This window comes from Stenella coeruleoalba, assembly GCF_951394435.1.
Source record: "Stenella coeruleoalba genome assembly, chromosome: 12".
In the NCBI taxonomy this organism is placed as follows: domain Eukaryota; kingdom Metazoa; phylum Chordata; class Mammalia; order Artiodactyla; family Delphinidae; genus Stenella; species Stenella coeruleoalba.
The window spans coordinates 48,995,116-49,013,838 of NC_137158.1; the positions used below are offsets into that span (position 1 = coordinate 48,995,116).

Consider the following 18,723-nt stretch of genomic DNA (forward strand, 5'->3'; position numbering starts at 1 on the left):
ATGTCTAGAGAATTATAGGAACCAGCATGGTTAGTGTTTGATGTCAAAAAGGTAGCACGTGGCCAGATGTGCAGGGCCTTAGAGATCAATATTATATGGACTTTGGCTTTTACCCAGGATGAGATGAGAGCTGCTGGAGGGTTTGAGGTAAGAAGTAGTATTACCTGACAGGTTCACTCTGATTACTGTGCTGAGAATAGCCTGTAGGGAAGCACAGTGAGAGAGTATAGTGGCTTGGACTGGTGTGATGGCAGCAATGTGGTGAGAAGTGTACAGATTCTGGATATATATATTTTTCTTTTTAAAGATTTTGTTTTGATGTGGACCATTTAAAAAAATAATTATTTATTTTTGGCTGCGTTGGGTCTTTGTTGCCGCACGTGGGCTTTCTCTAGTTGCAGTGAGCGGGGGCTGCTCTTCCTTGTGGTGCGCGGGCTTCTCATTGTGGTGGCTTCTCTTGTTGTGGAGCACCGGCTCTAGGTGTGAGGGCTTCAGCAGTTGTTGCACACAGGCTCAGGAGTTGTGGCTTGCGGGCTCTAGAGCGCAGGCTCAGTAGTTGTGACGCATGGGCTTAGGTGCTCCACGGCATGTGAGATGTTCCCGGACCAGAGCTCGAACCCGTGTCCCCTGTTAACCACTGCGCCACCAGGGAAGTCCCTAGATATATTTTAAATAGAGATTGCACAGGATTTGCTAACAGATGGGGTGTGAGGTACAAGAGAAAGTAAATGGTCAAGGATGACTCAAGTTTTTGGCCTAAGCAATTGGAAGGATGGAGTCTCTAATTTCCCAAGATGGATAAATCTGGGAAATGAACACATTTGATGGGGACAAGATCAGGAGTATTATTTGAAATATGTTGAGGTGGAGGTATATTGACTAGGAGTTGGATAGAGGAGTCTGGAGTTCAGGAAAGGAATCATCAGCTGACCAATAGGTTTGGGGAGTCCTAAGACTCAATGAGAACATTAAAGGTCTGGGAGAGAAGGAGAAACTAGGTAAGGAGAAGAAAAGCTGAGACCAGAAGAGGTTAGTAAGGAAAACCACAGGCATGTGATGTCCTGGAGGCCAAGTGACAAAGGATTCCAGGGAGGGGACAGGAGTCAGCCACACCAAATCAAGTAAGATAACTGCTGCTCAGTGATCATTCAGTCCTGGAACCCAATTCGCCCGATTCCCAATTTTGCTGTGCTACCAGTCTCCTTGATGTATCAGTAGGCACTGAAAAAGTTAGATCTGAAATATTAAGCAGTCTTTCAACACTGGTTTATTACGGAAGCCCTAAATTAAACCAACTTTGTCCCCACATCGAAGTGTGCCCGATGCAAATACTTGCTTTCTGGTGGTTCGATTCAGCCAAGGCTTAAGGTTCCAACGAAACATAAAGAAGAGCGGCCTAAAAACCATTTACACTCACAAGATAAATAACTTACGCCCTACTCCTTAGTGAGATCAGGCCCAGCGTGCATATCCTATTTCCCTTGTTGTTCTATATCTTGCATCAGAGTATTTACGTAGAAACATGAACAGTTTACTTGAGTTTAAGTTAACATTTCTGTCAAGTTCATGTTTACAAATATTACCTTCAGATGCATTTTTAAGCCTTTAAGAGGGAAGACGGTGGAACTGATATAAGAACAACAGAAGAGTTACCACAGTTTCCTGTGTGTGTCCTCTGAGTGGCAGTGAAGGGAATGAGTGTGGTTAATGCTCCCCTGTATACCTGGGGTGGAGGGCTGCTTCGCCACTTGCAAGATGGGTCATAGACAGCAAAACCTCTACTGGAGAGAGTACTAATGTGAGCCAGGAGCCTTCTTTTACTTTTCCTGAATGTTAACAATATGGAAAGCAGACACGGAAAATGTTATTCTGAACACTGAGGAATACACACTGGCCTCGCCTTCCACATTTTGAGTTTGTCAGATTTGGAACTAGGGTGTCTGATAAGCTGCATCTGAAAGGTTAACCTGGTCCCAGGTAGTCCCTAGACTTAGACATTCATCAGGGTAGGCAGGTTCTGAACACCCAAGTGTTGTGGATTGGCTGAAAGTGAGCTCTAGGGATCTTCCTTGTGGCTGACCTAAGATTTTCTCTAGAACTGTTCTTCCAGTAATTCCACCAGCTAGGCAGATTTAGCACTAGGGGAAGGCACAGAAATCAAATACAATACACACATAAAGAATACGTAGGTTTGCAAGAATGAAAACCTGTCAATCAAGAATAGATCTCTATTATTATAGTTTTGGTATACCTTCAAAAAACAGTTTACAGTTTGGCTGAGTTAAGCCAAAGAGTTAAAGATATCAGAATAACATGCTTGTTTTGTCTGTATTTCTAAGAAACACTAAAAATTAAAATAATAAAATCCCTATTATAAATTTTAGAATACCACATATACACTGAAAAGTGTATCTTTAACAATGTCAGAAAACTCAACTCTTTTATGTAGTTATGATAGAATTAAGATCCTGGTTTGGTCCTCTCACAAAGAAAATTAGGTACAGCTTTTATTGTGTTTATATAATTTTACATTATTAAAATGTTTTCAAGGAGTCCACTGGCCTGAAAAAACTATATCCTGACATGTTGATTCAGAATTAAAGGTTATTTTTATACTTTCCTTTATTGACTAAAAATATGATTTTTGAGACTGTACATATTTCCCCTGAGACATGTGTTTTTCCTTGGTACACACATTAAATACCATATAAGAGAAAGTCTTAGTGGTTGTGAAATCACACAGTATAAAAAAAAGTAGGACACAGCAGGATAAAATGTGACCTCAGGACATTAAACATTTTCAGCTCTGAAACTAAGGGACCCCACAGTAGTGGCAGTACTGACTTCCCCACGCATCCCCAAAGCCCTGTGTTCGGCCTTTAATACTGTTTGTCACTAAAGGAATAAAGTGCCTTAGGGGTAGTGGATTCTATGACTTGAGTTGGGAAAAAAAATAAAATGAGTCTGGAACATGCTGTTGTTTTCAGATAGCTTGGGTGCTTTTGGGAAAGTCAGAGTCTTAAAAGGACATTGGTGTGAACATAAAGGGACTTCCCATTGACTGAGTTGTAAGAATTTGCACATCAAAAACAAGTACAGAGGTGGTCATAACACGAAACTAAGCTGTGACAGAAGTTTATTTTTTTTAATAAGTAGGGGAGCAGTCATATTGAGTAGTTTATTTCTTCTAATAATTATGTCTGTTTATAATATTTACATATATAGTCATTGGTCTCTGGGTAAGCACTGAAGAATAAACACATGGAACTTGTAACTTGACCAAATGATCCTGGCAGAAGAAGGTACTAAAAAAAGTAGGGTGGATTTATTAACACAAATAATGGGACATATGGTGAGATAACACCAGGTAGAAGATGGCATAGACGGTCATATACAGTAACTAAGGAAGACGGACAATTCAACATTGTATTTTAAAATGTGAATTACTCAGTGTCCTGAAGAGACAAGTTAACTACATGAAACTAAGTGCTCTACAATCAAGATTGAAATGAAAGCTCTAGACTACAACCATATTAAATGATAAAAAACAGAACAGATCAAAATACCCTAATGGCAAATCAATAGGTTAGGAATTATCAGCCATGCCCAGCTTCATACATCACTGCTGCAAAAGATACCAAGTTTCAAAGACAATAATTTATAAGAAAGGAACTTAAAAGTTTACCATAAAAAAAGTCAGCTCGACACTGTGGCTCAAGTTTGAAATACCCTAGTCTTCACAATCAGACCATATCCAGGCCAAGAGTCACCAGTCAACAACCCAGATGCTTTGCTTTTCCTTTAGTTCTCGTAAGAATGCTAAAACTCAGGGAAGTACTAATACTTAAAAATTAGGACTATATCACATTAAGAATCATACTACACTGGGAAGTTAGTAAAGTACAGAAATAATGAAGAAATTACCTAAACCATAGCCTTGATGTTTTAGGATAGGTTTATGTGAATGTGCAATAATAACTTATAATCACTGCTTACGTATGTTGTTCATCAGCTGCTTAAGGTGTTTGAGGATTTCAAGACTCATCCATACTAAATTTGTACTCATAGTTTAAAATTTTTCAGAAAATTTAATTAGTCAATTTTGGAATTAATGTTTAAACGCTCAAGAAAAATTAGGTTCCTAATTTTTTTTCTGTATGAATTTAATGAAGTGATCATTAGACAAAGTACATATAGTTTTCAGTATTCCTCATGTCTAAAGTCCCTCAGACAATGAAAGATTCTATTATCATTTTCCAAGTTCAAACTTCAGAAGAGAATGTCTATAATTATGAAATCCTAACAAGCCTTGCTAGAATCTAAAAGAAAAAGTTACTCTAAAAGCATTTAAGAAAGACAAAGCTTGAGTGGTCTTTTCCTACCAAACACGGTTATTGCTTGGTTTTAAAGACAAATGAATCATAACTTAGTAGGAATCATGTTTCCATGTTAACCACTTGGATGGATGCCATGATATATGACTGAGACTACTGCACACTCTCTTCGTCCAACTGTAGGATTTAAATTGTATTGAAGGTAAGTCCCCAAGACATAAAAAAGAATCTGAAGCACGAACTGTTGGCTCAAGAAAGAAAGGAAGACGCAAAAGGTCAATACCCCAAGAAAGCTACTATTTGACCAGTGGCCAGATCTCTATGACTATCACGGAACTGTGAGAAGACCTCTCAAAGAAACAAAAGCTTCAGTCATATTTAATCTGACACATGAGAATAAGTACAAAAAAATTATTAAAAAAATCACATGATTTTGGCAAATCATAATAAATATTTACCACACTCAGCACATCTTGGGTGAAAAAAAAAAACAACAAAGGAAAAAAACGAACAAACAGAAAAAGAGTTCATCTGACTTGTCAGCGTTGTGAGTGTTACCTTCCTGGCATTTGCTCCTGAGTGAATGAAGGGATCGCAGGAAAACCTACCCCCTAAAAAAATAAAACCAAACCCAAACAAAACAAACAGAAACATCTTTGGGAATATAAGTACTCTGTTTGCAAAATCAAGCACAATTGTTAATTAATTAGATTCAAGCACTGGTATCACACTGACCTTCATTGATTATACAGCTTTTCAAATCATGAAGATAAACCTGAATTTATAAAACCTGATGGGGGGGCTGGTGTTCAGAATGGCACCCAATATGGCCAATACTTCTATATATCCATAAACACCATGTTGATATCCTGAAGGTGCGGGCTTGAGTGGATGAGGGGGAAACCTGACCAGAAAGCTTTTCATGATTATGGCTTTTTTCTTATTTCTTCATCCCAATCAAAGTCTAATGGTTCATCATCTAGTTCCGGTAAAGTGAAGAGAGATGTTTTGGAAAGACTCAGTCTCTCGGTGGATCCCCCCAGCTGAAAAGTTTTCCTTTTCCTGCCAAGCACTGTAGCTGCGGTCACAAGAAGAGGGCTGGGGCCTCCCTCACCCAGGTTCTTACTTTCAGGAGGAGGAGGGGATTCTGATTTGGATTCAGAGGGGGAAGCAAAGGAGAAGTTTGCCAATCTCGCTAACGTGCAAGCACGAACCTTGCCACTTTTACTATGGCACGAAACCTCTTCCTTTCTGTCTCTTTCAGAAGCAAGATGCAAACGCCCAGTGTTGCTCCCAAGCTCTAAGTCAGGCTGGACAGCTCCCTTTGCAGGGCCACATTCCCTCTTCTCTCTCGGGCCATCTCCGTCCGGTGGCTGCCGTGACACCTCCTTTGTCTTATCTTGCAGCTGAGCTGGGCTTCTGACTTCTGAGGTAGAGGCCGGCTTGTCTGGACCCTTCCCAGGCAGAGCTGCTTTTCCTCTTGCTCTACGTTGGGGAATTTCAGGACTCTGAACTGCTGTTTCACTTGTGCCAGGAGACACAGGGCTGCAGTCTTCAGGAGAGTGGATCAGTTTTGACTTCTTTTTGAAAGTAAATTTTGCTAGTTTGGCCACAGGGGGACCCGGACTCTCAACACTTTCAAGGTGCGGCTCTTGCACCCGAGCAAGGGATTTCTGTCTCTTTCTTTTGGGAGTTCCAAGCACTCTCTCTGGGCTCTGTACAGGAGTGGGCCGAGGATGAGGAGAGCTTGTGGGCTGCGAGGGCGGCCTGGCGGGATTCCTGCACCACTCCTGGGCCCTCTCCTTGCGCAGCTTGTGCAGTTTCCTGGGGACGTGATGAGTCAGTACTGAGTCTGGCTCATCAGCAGATACTGCTGCTTCAGAAACCATTGCTGCCTTTTTTGCCTTTTCACCCTCAAGGCTGTCTGGCCTCAATGGAGCTTCTGTCTCTTCTGGTGTTGGAAGCGGTCCAGTTTCCAATTTGCTCCTTTGGCCTGGCTCCCTTTTTTCCTTACCCTGAGATTTGTTGTTGGAGATTTTCAAAGCCATCTCCCCCCCACTTGTTTTGGGACTAGGAGACACAGGAACGGTGTTTTTAGGTTCCATCGGATGAGTTGCTATGGAGTCAAACCGGTCCAAACTGTCATCTTGGCTATTTTTGTGCTCAGCTGAATGCCTTCTACTTGTCAGTCTATCGGGCCCCAGATGGGATGGGGGATTGGGAAGTGGGCTTCCCCCAGGCCTGCCTCCAGTAGAGGACAGATGTGTGCTGCAGTTCACTTCCTGCTGAGCTGATGGGCTGAGCTTTGATTCTTCCCCTGGATCATCTCTCAGGGACCCTGAAGTCGTCTCTGCTTCCATTGCCCGTGGCCGGTGTTGACACACACTCTGATTCTGTAACCTGCAGAAGATAAGGAAAACGTGTACTGCTTTAAGCTTTTCATTTCTTTATTCTCTGAGATGCCATCTCAGGGTTTAAGTCCAATATAATTCCGGGTTAATACCACATACAGTCCCTTAGAGCAGCAGGAGGAAATTATACTTTCATCAGGACAGAATTCAAGTGTTCTGATAATCATTCTAATTTGACCTAAAACGGTAGTAAAATAAAGAAAATGAAGTAGCAGGTTTGTGTACATACTCTCAGATCTCTCTGAAAGTCCATTTCATTCATTTTAGAATGCTCAGTCTTCTCTCTCGTGTTAAATGTTCTCCTACAAGACAGACTGGTGGCTATGTGCAGAGTCGCTGATTATGGACCAAGAGAAGTGGCTCGAGTTGTTTGGTAGCCAGTCCTCAGATCTGAACCAAAGTGAAAGACTATAGTTTACGAGCTCCTCACATCTCTTGACTTAACTGAGGTACTGAATTTTCGTGCCTCTGAAAAATCACCTTCCTCAGGAGTAAACAGACTGTGACTCCTCCGCGCTGTGGCCCCCGCCCCTCTGGCAGCCACCTGCCTGGTAGACCTCCTCCAGGCAGCTGTGACCTCTTCCCTGCCTAGCCCAGCCACGTTTCAGCATGTGTTCTGGGCAGCCACTCTCCATTAGACTGATACAGAGTTGAAACCTACTGACCTGCCCAGAAGGCGGAGCTCATCTTGTGATATTCGTTTTAAACTGGAATAATGCCAGAGGACCAATTTCTAACAGGGGTTGTAGCTTCTCAAAAGCATGTCCCCTCCTAACAACCTAGAAATGCCTCCTCAGTATAAGGGGCAATATGACTGCTTCCATGCACTAAATCCAAACAGAAACTACACCAAAAAGCAGATGAGTAAATTATTCTAAAGCTCATGGGTAATCATAGAAAAAGAAACAGAAGAAAATACGTTAAAATTAAATGGATTTTAAACTTAAATATATTTAAATACATTAACATGTTAATGATAGCTCTCTCTGGGAAATAAGATTATGTCTGATTTTTTCATTATTCATTTATTATTGATACTTTCAAAATACTCTATGAAGAACGTGCATTATTGCTTACAATTGGGGAAAAAAATACCCGAAAATTATTTTGGACTATAGTCACTGGTAGAGTTGGGAACATCAATACAGGAAAACCTAGGTTCACTGTAGTCACAGCCAGACAAAGGCAAAACAAAAAAAAAAACCCAAATAGCTTTCAAAATTACTACTACCTAGTATACTTTCAGTATCAAATTGAGGTCAGGGATACTCGTAACGCTCCATAACTTTAAAAATTTATGGGAATTTTAAGGGTAGAATAATTTAGCCCTACTATCTTAGTCTGATTCTGATGTGTGAAATTAATTTCTCCACTGTTTAAATTCTGCATTTTACTATACCTCGTAAGACATCTTTACACGCTGTTTTTGTTTTTGAAACATCTTTATTGGAGTATAATTGCTTTACAAGGTGTGTTAGTTTCTGCTTTATAACAAAGTGAATCAGCTATACATATACATATACCCCCATATCTCCTCCCTCTTGCATCTCCCTCCCACCCTCCCTATCCCACCCCTCTAGGTGGTCACAAAGCACCAAGCTGATCTCCCTGTGCTATGCAGCTGCTTCCCACTAGCTATCTATTTTACACTTGGTAGTGTATGTATGTCCATGCCACTCTCTCACTTCTTCCCACCTTCCCCTTCCCCTTCCCCGTGTCCTCAAGCCCATTCTCTACGTCTGTCTTTATTCCTGTCCTGGTCCTAGGTTCTTCATAACCATTTTTTTTTTTTAAGATTCCATATATATGTGTTAGCATACTGTATTTGTTTTTCTCTTTCTGACTTAATTCACTCTGTATGACAGACTCTAGGTCCATCCACCTCACTACAGATAACTTAATTTCGTTTCTCTTTATGGCTGAGTAATATTCCATTGTATATATGTGCCACACCTTCTTTATCCATTCATCTGTCGATGGACACTTAGGTTGCTTCCATGTCCTGGCTATTGTAAATAGAGCTTCAATGAACATTGTGGTACATGACTCTTTGAATTATGGTTTTCTCAGGGTATATGCCCAGGAGTGGGATTGCTCGGTCGTTTTGAGATGGGTAGAACAGCCACCATTTGAGGCTGGCCGTCACTAGTAAAGCATTTTCCCAAAGAAAAGTGATAAAAATACAAACAGCTTTATTATGCACATGTGCTCTCCTTAGGAAATAGAAAACTCTTTCCCAAGGGGATAAACCCACGTGCTACTGGGGGTTTTCCCTCTTGCTAAGCTTGGCTTTAGAGTGTGTCTTGGAGGTTCCTTTGCGGGGCACCTGGCTTTGCTGCTGTGAGGATCAGCTCTAGAACATGCCCTTGCATTACAGAGAAATACCAGAAGAAAAAAAACATTTCAAAGGCCACTTTAAGGTCTATTTTTTAGACCATCACCTACTCTTTTTTTGTTTCCCTTCTTTCCCTCCAGGAGGGTCATCTTGAATTTGGTAAGTCCAATTGCTATTTTTCTATCACACAACACTGGTTCTGAGCCTCACATTCCTTCTTTCCTGAATCCAGCATGTCAGCTTAGGGTAGTCAAAATGACCAGGTTCTGGCCACTCAAAATGAGCAGCCTTTCCAAAAGCAAAGCCAAACCCAGGACAGGCCTGAAAAGGATCAGCTACATCAAACTATAAAAGAACCAGAGGAAGAGCTTTTATCGTGAAAAAGCCAGGAGACCAAAAAAAAAAAAGAGTCTGATTTTAGACAAAGTGCAAGTTTACTGCAGGCTGGCACCTGGGTATTAGTGGGACAAAACCAGTCCCCACACTTCCCCAAAAGGCTGTGCTGAGGTTTTATAAACAGAACAAGAACACTGCTGGATGAAGAGAATGAGCAAATAGGAGAGAAATGCCAGGAAAAGAATTCTCAAGGTTTTACTTAAACAGTCAATAATCTCAGTGTGCTCCCCAAATTCTCGCTGTGCAGCTGCTCTGCTCCCACATGCCCTCCATTCACCAGCCCCCAGCTTTGAGATCAACACCGGTAACCAGATTCAGGTCAGTCATTAACCCACTCACACGAACAAGGAAGAGGCCCGATGGACACACTTGCCATTCCTCACTCTTGCTTCACAGGCACAGACTCAAAGTCAGGCTTTTTAGAAGCTCATGTATTTAGGGAGCATGCAAACGTGAAAGTTCAGACAAAAATTCTTTAGGTAATGTGTGTGACACATTCCTTCCCACATGTCCACATTTTAACAAGTCACTAGAAAGGGGAGTTTTGAAACATTGCTGTTGTCATTCCTGAGTTGTTCCCCTGTAGGATGAAGAACAGTTCCTTCATGGTCTTCCCTGGTGGCAAAATCCCAGTGTGAATAAGGCCATAAAATCAGTCATTTATTCAGTAGTCCATGTGAGGCACTGTGCTGAGTCCTGATACTAAAACAGAATATTTAAAATAAATGTCGGGACTTCCCTGGTGGCATGGTGGTTAAGAATCCGCCTGCCAGTGCAGGGGACACGGGTTCGAGCCCTGGTCCGGGAACATCTCACATGCCGTGGAGCAACTATGCCCGTGCACCACAACTACTGAGCCTGCGCTCTAGAGCCCGAGAGCCACAACTACTGAGCCCGCGTGCCACAACTACTGAAGCCCATGTGCCTAGAGCCCATGCTCTGCAACCAGAGAAGCCACCGTGATGAGAAGCCTGAGCACCGCAACGAAGAGTAGCCCCTGCTCGCCGCAACCAGAGAAAAGCCTGCACGCAGCAACGAAGACCCAATGCAGCCAAAAAATAAATTTATATAAAAAAAAGAAAAACAGTTCCTTCTTTAACATAAAATACCTCATTCTCACTGGGGAGTTTTTTTTAGTCTGACTGTTACATTGTAAAATTTTAAAAGTCATGGATTGGGGCATGTAGGGAAGGAAATCATGATGCTGAAGGGAAAGTCAGTGCTGCTGCTAATGGACCAGGAAGGCCTTTCCTGGGTGAGAGTCAGTACTTCTACTTCTACTTCTGTAACCTTCCCAGTGTGCCAGCACAGGCTGGCCTGAAAGCAGTCTGGGTCTCTACCTGCGATTTTCTTCTACCAGAGATACATAATGACTAATGATCAAATATTTATTATGCTTTGAAGAAAGCTTTACAAACAGTAAGAAAAGAATTAATATATTAATAAGCACTAAGATTCTTTATGTAAAGGCCATTGCACATGTCCTCTCCCGGTGATGAAAAACGATACAGCCAAGTTATAAAATATTTTGTGTCTGGGTCTGGCCCAGGATGGGATAGGTCACTCCCTTAGAGGCCAACTTCCTCTTCCTCAAAAGCAGTCCCAGCCACCTCTCCGAATAGCACTGCTCTACTTCTTATACTGAGCCAAAGAAAGAGAAGAAGACAAAGTGGCAGTAAACAGGATACAGCCCATTCACCAAGGTTTCTTGATGGAAACTGTGTGTCATGTTGGGTGTAAACTGTAGGTGGCACACCTTGGTGCTTCTCATATAATCAGGACCCAGTTTATTACATACAGTAAAGGACCAGTCAGTGTTCTCCACGAGGCTCACCAAACCAGTAAGCCAAGGAAATGCAGCTGTGGAAGGTGGTCTCCAAAGAGGCGGCCATCAAGTCCCTCTTTCCTATATGTCTATGCCACTTCTCCCATCGAGAGGTGGTGTCCATTTCCCTTTACCTTGCATGTGGGTTGACCCTGTGACTTGCTCTGAACTACAAAATGTGGTAGAAGTGATGCTGAGTCAGCTCCAGCCCAGCCCATAAGAGGCCTGCAGCTTCCACTTTTGCTAAGCTACTTGAGTCCTAAGCTACCACCTCAGAATTCTTACTACCTTACCGTAGACAGAGCCCAGCTAGCCCCCGGCCATTTAAGCCACCCCTGCGAAGGCACCACACATCATGGAAGGTATCTTGGATGTTCCAATTCCAATTGAGCTCCCAGCTAAATAAATGCAGGTGTATGAGTGACCCCAGCTGGCACTATGTGGAATGGAGATAAGCCATCCCCACTGAGAGCTCCTGAATTTCTGACTCCCAGAAAAGTGAGCACTAAAAAGTTGTGGTGTCTTTTTTTGTTTGTTTTGTTTTTAAGCTACTGAGCTTTGAGGTAGTAGATTATACAGTACTAGATAACTGAAATCCCCTACTGAGAGTACAGACAGATTTTCCACTTACTTGATACTTCTTCCATTTCACTAAATGCCAAACAAGCATTTTCCATCACATGCTTTTCTTGGTTTTCTTTTCTCACCTTTCAAGTCTTCTTAGCTCTTCCCTTAAGAGGCTGTGCAGCTCCAGCTTTTCCAGAATAAGTTCACACTGCTTCTGGTACTGCTCCAGAGGGTTATCAGGAAAGGATGTGTGGAGTGCATTCACACCTCCCAGCAGAGCACCTCCCTGAAAGGGTGAGAAAATGGGAAATGCCAGGGGGAGTCACCAGGCTAGCCTGCAGACAGGAAGTACACACTAGAGGCCACTGATCCCAGATGGCTGAGACCAGCCCTCTACACCCCCATCACAGTGTCAGAATCACCTGGGAGCCTTTGTCAAATTTCAGTGGTCCTGTCCCTCAATTCCTGGTGGCATGCATTGCTCTGAGAAGCCACACTGTCTCTAGTGGGACCATAAGCATCTCCCAGGCGTGTTGAGGAGAAAAAGGATTGAGACCCACTGCTTTATACCAGTGGGTAAAGCAATGCTACTGATGCAGAGACTGTTTCTATGACAATTTTTACCCCTTCTTTTAAATAGTTTCCTTTGGATATATTTCCAGGAATTACTAGGTCTAGAATATGATCATTTTTATAACTCCTGATAGGCTATAAATTGTCTCTTTTAAACAATGCTTGTAACTAGGGTTCAAACATTAGGTACAGGGCTTCCCTGGTGGCACAGTGGTTGAGAGTCCACCTGCCGATGCAGGAGACACGGGTTTGTGCCCCAGTCCGGGAAGATCCCACATGCCGCCAAGTGGCTGGGCCCGTGAGCCATGGCCGCTGAGCTTGCGCGTCCGGAGCCTGTGCTCCGCAACGGGAGAGGCCACAACAGTGAGAGGCCCGTGTACCGGAAAAACAAAACAAAACAAAACAAAACAAAACATCAGGTACAAAATATCCTTACCTGCATGGAGGACTCCATTACCGACACCACTGTAATAGCATCTTCCAGAGTCACTGTGTCACGGAACATCAGGCGAGCATGAGCTAATAAGGTGCATTTGAAATTATGGAGAATTATTTTTATGAATTTTTGAGGTGATAAATGTAATACTCTCCTGGATCCCCCCTATTCCAAAACTGTATTTTATAAATGAGCTACTAATAACAAATACATTTTACTAGAGCAAGCACGTAAGTCTAACTTCAACTAGCTTTAAGGTTGTTTCTCTAATAATGGGCCTAATCCTTCTGCACAGCCCATGGCAGTTCTGTGTATTTACATGAAAAGGTACTCTGGGCTCCAGCAAAGAAAGGTGCTATGCGGCATATATTTAATATTCAGTGACTTTTAATCCTTACTTTCTAATCTATTATAAATCATACAAAATTAAAATTAATATTCATTTCTCATCTCTGATACATCTCTTTATCTGTGAGCTTTTCAAAACTGCCAAATTTGCAAGCCTGAATCTTGGGTATTTCTTGCCTTAATATTCGTTATAAATCCTTGAAAAAGTGAGGGAGGCACTTTTGTTTTATAGAACTTTTTGGTAAGCATATATTATATCATCATATGATACAGTCAGCTCAAGTGAAAAAAATTTAGGATTGTTTAATAAGGGCTAAATGTAAAAGCCAGTATTAGAAAAAAAAGAAAACGTCTGGAGACGCATATTAGCTGCAAGTATGCATGTAAGTCTCATACCTTAGGGATGGGATAGAGCATGGTACTGTTAATTCAGCATTATTGTGCTAGTGGTGGGCTGTGAGTGGCAACTGGTGAGAAATAACCCAGGGTGCTATATAGGAAATATTTCCCAGTAAGGGAGTATTCCACCCCAAGTGCTAACAGAAGCCATCGAGAAACAAACATCCGTAAATGAGACCTTCTACATGAATGATGTCTTAAGTTATGGGAGGTTCTGAGATGTCACAGAGATTCCTCTTTCTGAACGACGCTTCGTTCCACTCAACATCTATAATCCGTCCCCAGAAGAGTGGTTTCATAGCTCCGAGTTTTTACTTTTTAAGCAACTATGAGCAAGCACCTCAGAGGTCATCCTCACTCATCTCTGAATTCACGGTGCCAAGCCCCATGCCTTGCTCACACTGGACACCCGATAAAAGTATTATCTGCTGAAGGAAATAAACCTTCTGCTAATCGTATCAAGCTTTCCAGCAGGCGGATGGTTGTCCGGGCAGCGTTCCGGGAATTGCTCTGCCTCTGCATCTGGTAGTACCGGAGGAGAACTTGATTACCCTCATCAGACAGTGTGGGCTGCAGATTCCTAATGAGGCAGAAATAGGTTTTCATCTTTTCCATGCTCCAGAGCTTCTCTGATTTGCTTGGATAACCTGTATATATCACGTATTGGGTCAGTAATTTCTAAGAACAGGCAAACATCTCATATTAAGGGTTTTGCTAAAGTTCTTGTACTCATTTTTAAAAAGATGACCTTCAGGTTTTGTGGCCATTGAAATCTAGATGTGTCTCTGCATATAGTTCTATAATAAACAGTCTTAGGCGCTAAGCTTAATAAAGGTAAGCTTCCTACAGAGGTTTAAATTATTCAGAATAATTCTGTTCTGCCATATACAGAAATAAATAGTACTTGGTAAATCTAAGTTTTTGACAGAAGTCCCACATTTAGAATTCTGTTTCATAAACTCAGTCCATTTTTTTGGGTGCAAGAGGTGAACCACGTGGTAATTATATATCATAAGGTTGCCCCCTTTCACCACAAAGGACACATTTACCAACTTTAATCTCATCAATGGCAAGCAGAGAAAGACCCTTTTCCTTCCGTTTGTTATTCTGGGCTCACTAACTGACTCGTCTCACTGCTTTCTATCTAAGCCTCTCTCTACTGCCCATTAGTTACGGTACCTTGGGTATTTATTTAATTTTCTTCAAGAAAAATTTCATTTGTTACGTCTACTTTTTGTCAATTTGAATGATTTGTTCGTCTCCACGTACCTTTGTTTTCTAAGATAAAGGCAGAAATTATACGATCCCAGTCTTCATTCTTGGTATCAAGCAAAACCAGGATCAGGTCAAATCGACTTAAGAGTGGGCTGCCAAGGGCAATGTTCACTGACACAGACTCATGGGGGTCGTACTGGCCTTTGGGGTTGGTTGCTGCGAGGATGGTTGTCCTTGTGTTCAGCTTGCACACGAGGCTACCAAAAGAGAAGGTACAATTCACTGACTGTTGGGATTCAAATGAAAAGCAAGATTAAACTTGTTAATAGAAAGGGACTGCTCTTGCACCTTGAAAATCTACACTCATGTGAAAGAGAATGTGAATGATACAAACACCAAGTTCAAATGAAGGACATTTACACTAGCCTATCTTGAAGAGAAGTAAGTATTTAACAAACACTTCTTATGCCCTGAGTATGAGCAGACCCCTCTGCTAAGGGGTGCTAAGAGGTGTACAAAGTTAAACCACACATGCATACTGCTCTTAGGGAGCTTGCAGTCCACTAGCTATAATGGTAAGACAAGGCAGAATATGGTAAGTTCTAGAAACATAAATTTCCCAGGGGAAATAAAGATGATGTGTATTCATCTATGTGGATGGAAGAGACACTCAGAGAAACATTACGAAGTAGTTTTTGAACTGGGCCTTTCATGACATCTGGACTTGTTCTGTGCGTTTACCTACTTTGTTTCGGTTTTCTAAAAGTGAAAGAAACAGGATGAAGGGAAAGGGAGGGAGGGAGGGAGGGATAAAAGAAGAAGAAATCAGGAAAAAGAAAGGTTGATCAGCGTAGTGTTTTTGAGGAGCAACAGTGAAGGGAAGGCTGCGGAGGAGGGCTGGTCAGATGGGGAAGGACCACGGACGGGACACATGGGAGAGACAAGGGCAGTGGCCCAGGAAGAGGCACTCAAGTCTTCAACAGAGCAGTGACAGGATAGATACGGAGGTGACATAACTTAGATGTTGTTTTTAAACTTGTTTATGATGGGCAAGCCCTCAAAATAATACGGCACATTCACTGACAACAACGAGTACAGCATTCTTTCTCTGTAAAGTTGTATGCTCTCTAGTGATGACTGTTTTCAGTTACAGCGGCATGTCTGCCTCTCAGCAGTCAAAACCCTGGGACATCGGCAAACATGTGCTATGTCTGTTAATCCCTGATCTGTTTCCAGTTGGCTCTAGCAATTACCTCATGCCTGAAGACTGAAAAAGTTTGAGAATTTTTATTTTTGGTAAATGGCACAAGAAGACACAGAAGAGAAAGACAAACGAGGCACTTTCACTGAAAACTAAATCCTCTTTTTAAAAAAATTATTGATAGGGAAAAATTTTGAACAGAGAGTCCACATCTTAACATTTATGCACCAAAATGACTTTGTAAAGGCAGCTGTTTAGAACTCAGATTCAAGTTTGCCATAAAAACAATGTAATAAATGGTCCCTAACTAATCCCACAAAAAGCACATTTAATCCAATACTGAAGCGAGGCTGTTTGCATTTATCATAAAAAAGGAATATTGCTGCAATACTGGCAATGAAACAAAATACAACTGTATATGAATTAATTTCTCAAAAATTATTTTCTGAGAGGTAAAATTGATTGTTCTTCCTTTCTCTGATCAAGAGCTATTTACAAGCCATTTCCTGTGTGCAGAGGACTGTACTGAGAAATGAGAAGGGTGTATAGCTGGTCCCGGCCTTCAGTTAGTTTACGATAGGACTGCTGGAGGATAAGAAGGCTCAACACAGCGCCTGCCAGACAGGACGTGTGCAACGGAAGCTGGCGTCAGCGTCAGTGTCCACAAAGAGAGACTTCTGTGGAGATGCCTGGATACGTGTAAGACATAGACTCTTAACGATATCCATGACGTGAGAAGGAAAATGAGCAAGCCAAGACAGAAAAAAGGTGGTGAGTTATTCCTGAGGTAACTGGGAAAAAATGAAAGGAGAAGCTTAGGGAAGGGGCCTAAGGAAGATTTATACGTGAAGAAAACAGGTTTCCTGAGGGGCAGCTTGTGGAAATTCAAGCAATGAAGGTAGAGCGGTGGGCAGGAGAAGAGAAGACTGTGTGGGGTAGTAAGTCAGGCAGCTGCCAATAGCAAAGAGGAGGATGGGGACGGCATCAGAAGGGACAGAGTGGTCTCGATCACTTGAAAGAGGGGAAGACAGCATATAAACCTGGTGGCTGCAGACCTGTGTACGAACATGACTGCATTACAAACTGAATGGGGCTGTAGCGAACAAAGATACTCACACAGTCTAAGCACTGTGTGCACAGTAAAGCTTCGCTAAATACTACTGAATGAGGAACTCATGAATTAGTGGAAGGTAAGGGTCATTTTTCCAATCCAATACGAGCTCTACCTTCCTCAGTAATAAGAAGATAACTACCATATTTGTAATACCAAGCACTGTGTTAGGCTTTGTGTATACATATTACCCCTAATCTTCACAACAACCTGAAAGGTAGATATTATTATCACCAACTTGGAAATAAGGAAACTAGAAGTCCCAAGTTGTTAATAACTTCCCCAAGGTTACGTGGAGAGCTACAGAGCTGTGATTCAAACCCAGATCTGCTTAACTCCAAAACCAATGCTCTTTCATCTCCAGACTGCCACCCTGGTGGTGTCACATTTTAAATACTTCCTGTGGTCTTGAAGATTCTGCCTCATGTTTTAGGTATTCATTACTTGCCTTACTTTTTTATTTTTTTGCGTTACACGGGCCTCTCACTGTTGTGGCCTCTCCCGTTGCGGAGCACAGGCTCCAGACGCGCAGGCTCAGCAGCCATGGCTCACGGACCCAGCCGCTCCGCGGCATGTGGGATCCTCCCGGACCGGGGCACGAACCCGTGTCCCCTACGTTGGCAGGCGGACTCTCAACCACTGTGCCACTGGGGAAGCCCTCCTTGCCTTATTTTTTTTCCTACTTAATTTGATCCCCCTTGAGGGCCTGTGACTTACTGTTATAATGCTCACACTGTCTGTCACATATTAGATGCTCAATAAACATGTACTGAATAAGTGATAAACAAAAATTAATCTTTACTTAGTACAGTATTTCTAAAATTCAGAGTCATTTTATACTCACAGGCTTCATCAGTCATAAAATAATCACGCTAATATATTTTGTTTTCTGCATTAACTTCAAGGAATGAAAACATTCCAGTTTCTGAAAAAGCTATTTTTCCATTTTTAATCCACATGTTTAAAACTTCCTATATACATGGGAGTACTTTTTCTAAACATCGTAAAGTTAAGTTACATAAATTATTTTTACCATGACAGGCCCTCCGGATAGTACCCTTATTTTTGTGATGGTCCCCCATTACTCTCATTACATCTTTACCGGTGATCCCCATCTTTGCTCATGGGTTTAATCACTACCTATAGGCTGGCACCTCCAAATTTAGCTCTAGCCTGTGGCAGTGGCTGCTCTGTGCTCACCAAACCTTGTTTTCCTTTCTCCCTGGGGACAGAGCAAGATTTAATTTCCCATCCTCCTTTCCAGTTAAGGAGAGCTGTAATAACAAGTCTTGCCAATGGAATGGGGGTAGGAGAACATATGCTACTTCCAGGTCAGGCTCCTAAAAGCCTTCCTGTGCAACCCTCCCCGCTTCTCTCTCTCTTTGCTGGTACAGGTGAGGATAAGGCCCTGGAGTCAGACAGCCACCTGAGGGACTATGGAGCACAGCGCCTCACCCACCACCCACATCAGACTGTGACTCAAGCAAGAAAAACTCCCTCTGGCAAAACACTGCAGGAAGAGATGAGCACAGGAGAGAAGTGACCACTTTTCAAGGAGTAACGAAAGAGAAT

General features: G+C 42.2%; 1 protein-coding gene across 1 annotated transcript in view; it reads right to left on the reverse strand.

The window, feature by feature from the left end:
• Positions 1 to 2,742: 2,742 nt before the first annotated feature.
• MCM9 (minichromosome maintenance 9 homologous recombination repair factor) overlaps positions 2,743 to 18,723 on the reverse strand; it is an 83,114-nt gene continuing 67,133 nt past the window's right edge. Inside the window, exons 9-13 of the mRNA XM_079939165.1 lie at positions 14,894 to 15,096; positions 14,068 to 14,271; positions 12,878 to 12,960; positions 12,009 to 12,154; positions 2,743 to 6,734 (exon numbers count right to left, since the gene is read on the reverse strand). Coding sequence (XP_079795291.1) covers positions 5,261 to 6,734; positions 12,009 to 12,154; positions 12,878 to 12,960; positions 14,068 to 14,271; positions 14,894 to 15,096 — 2,110 coding nt within the window. The 3' untranslated portion in view covers positions 2,743 to 5,260. The remainder of the gene's footprint in view (positions 6,735 to 12,008; positions 12,155 to 12,877; positions 12,961 to 14,067; positions 14,272 to 14,893; positions 15,097 to 18,723) is intronic.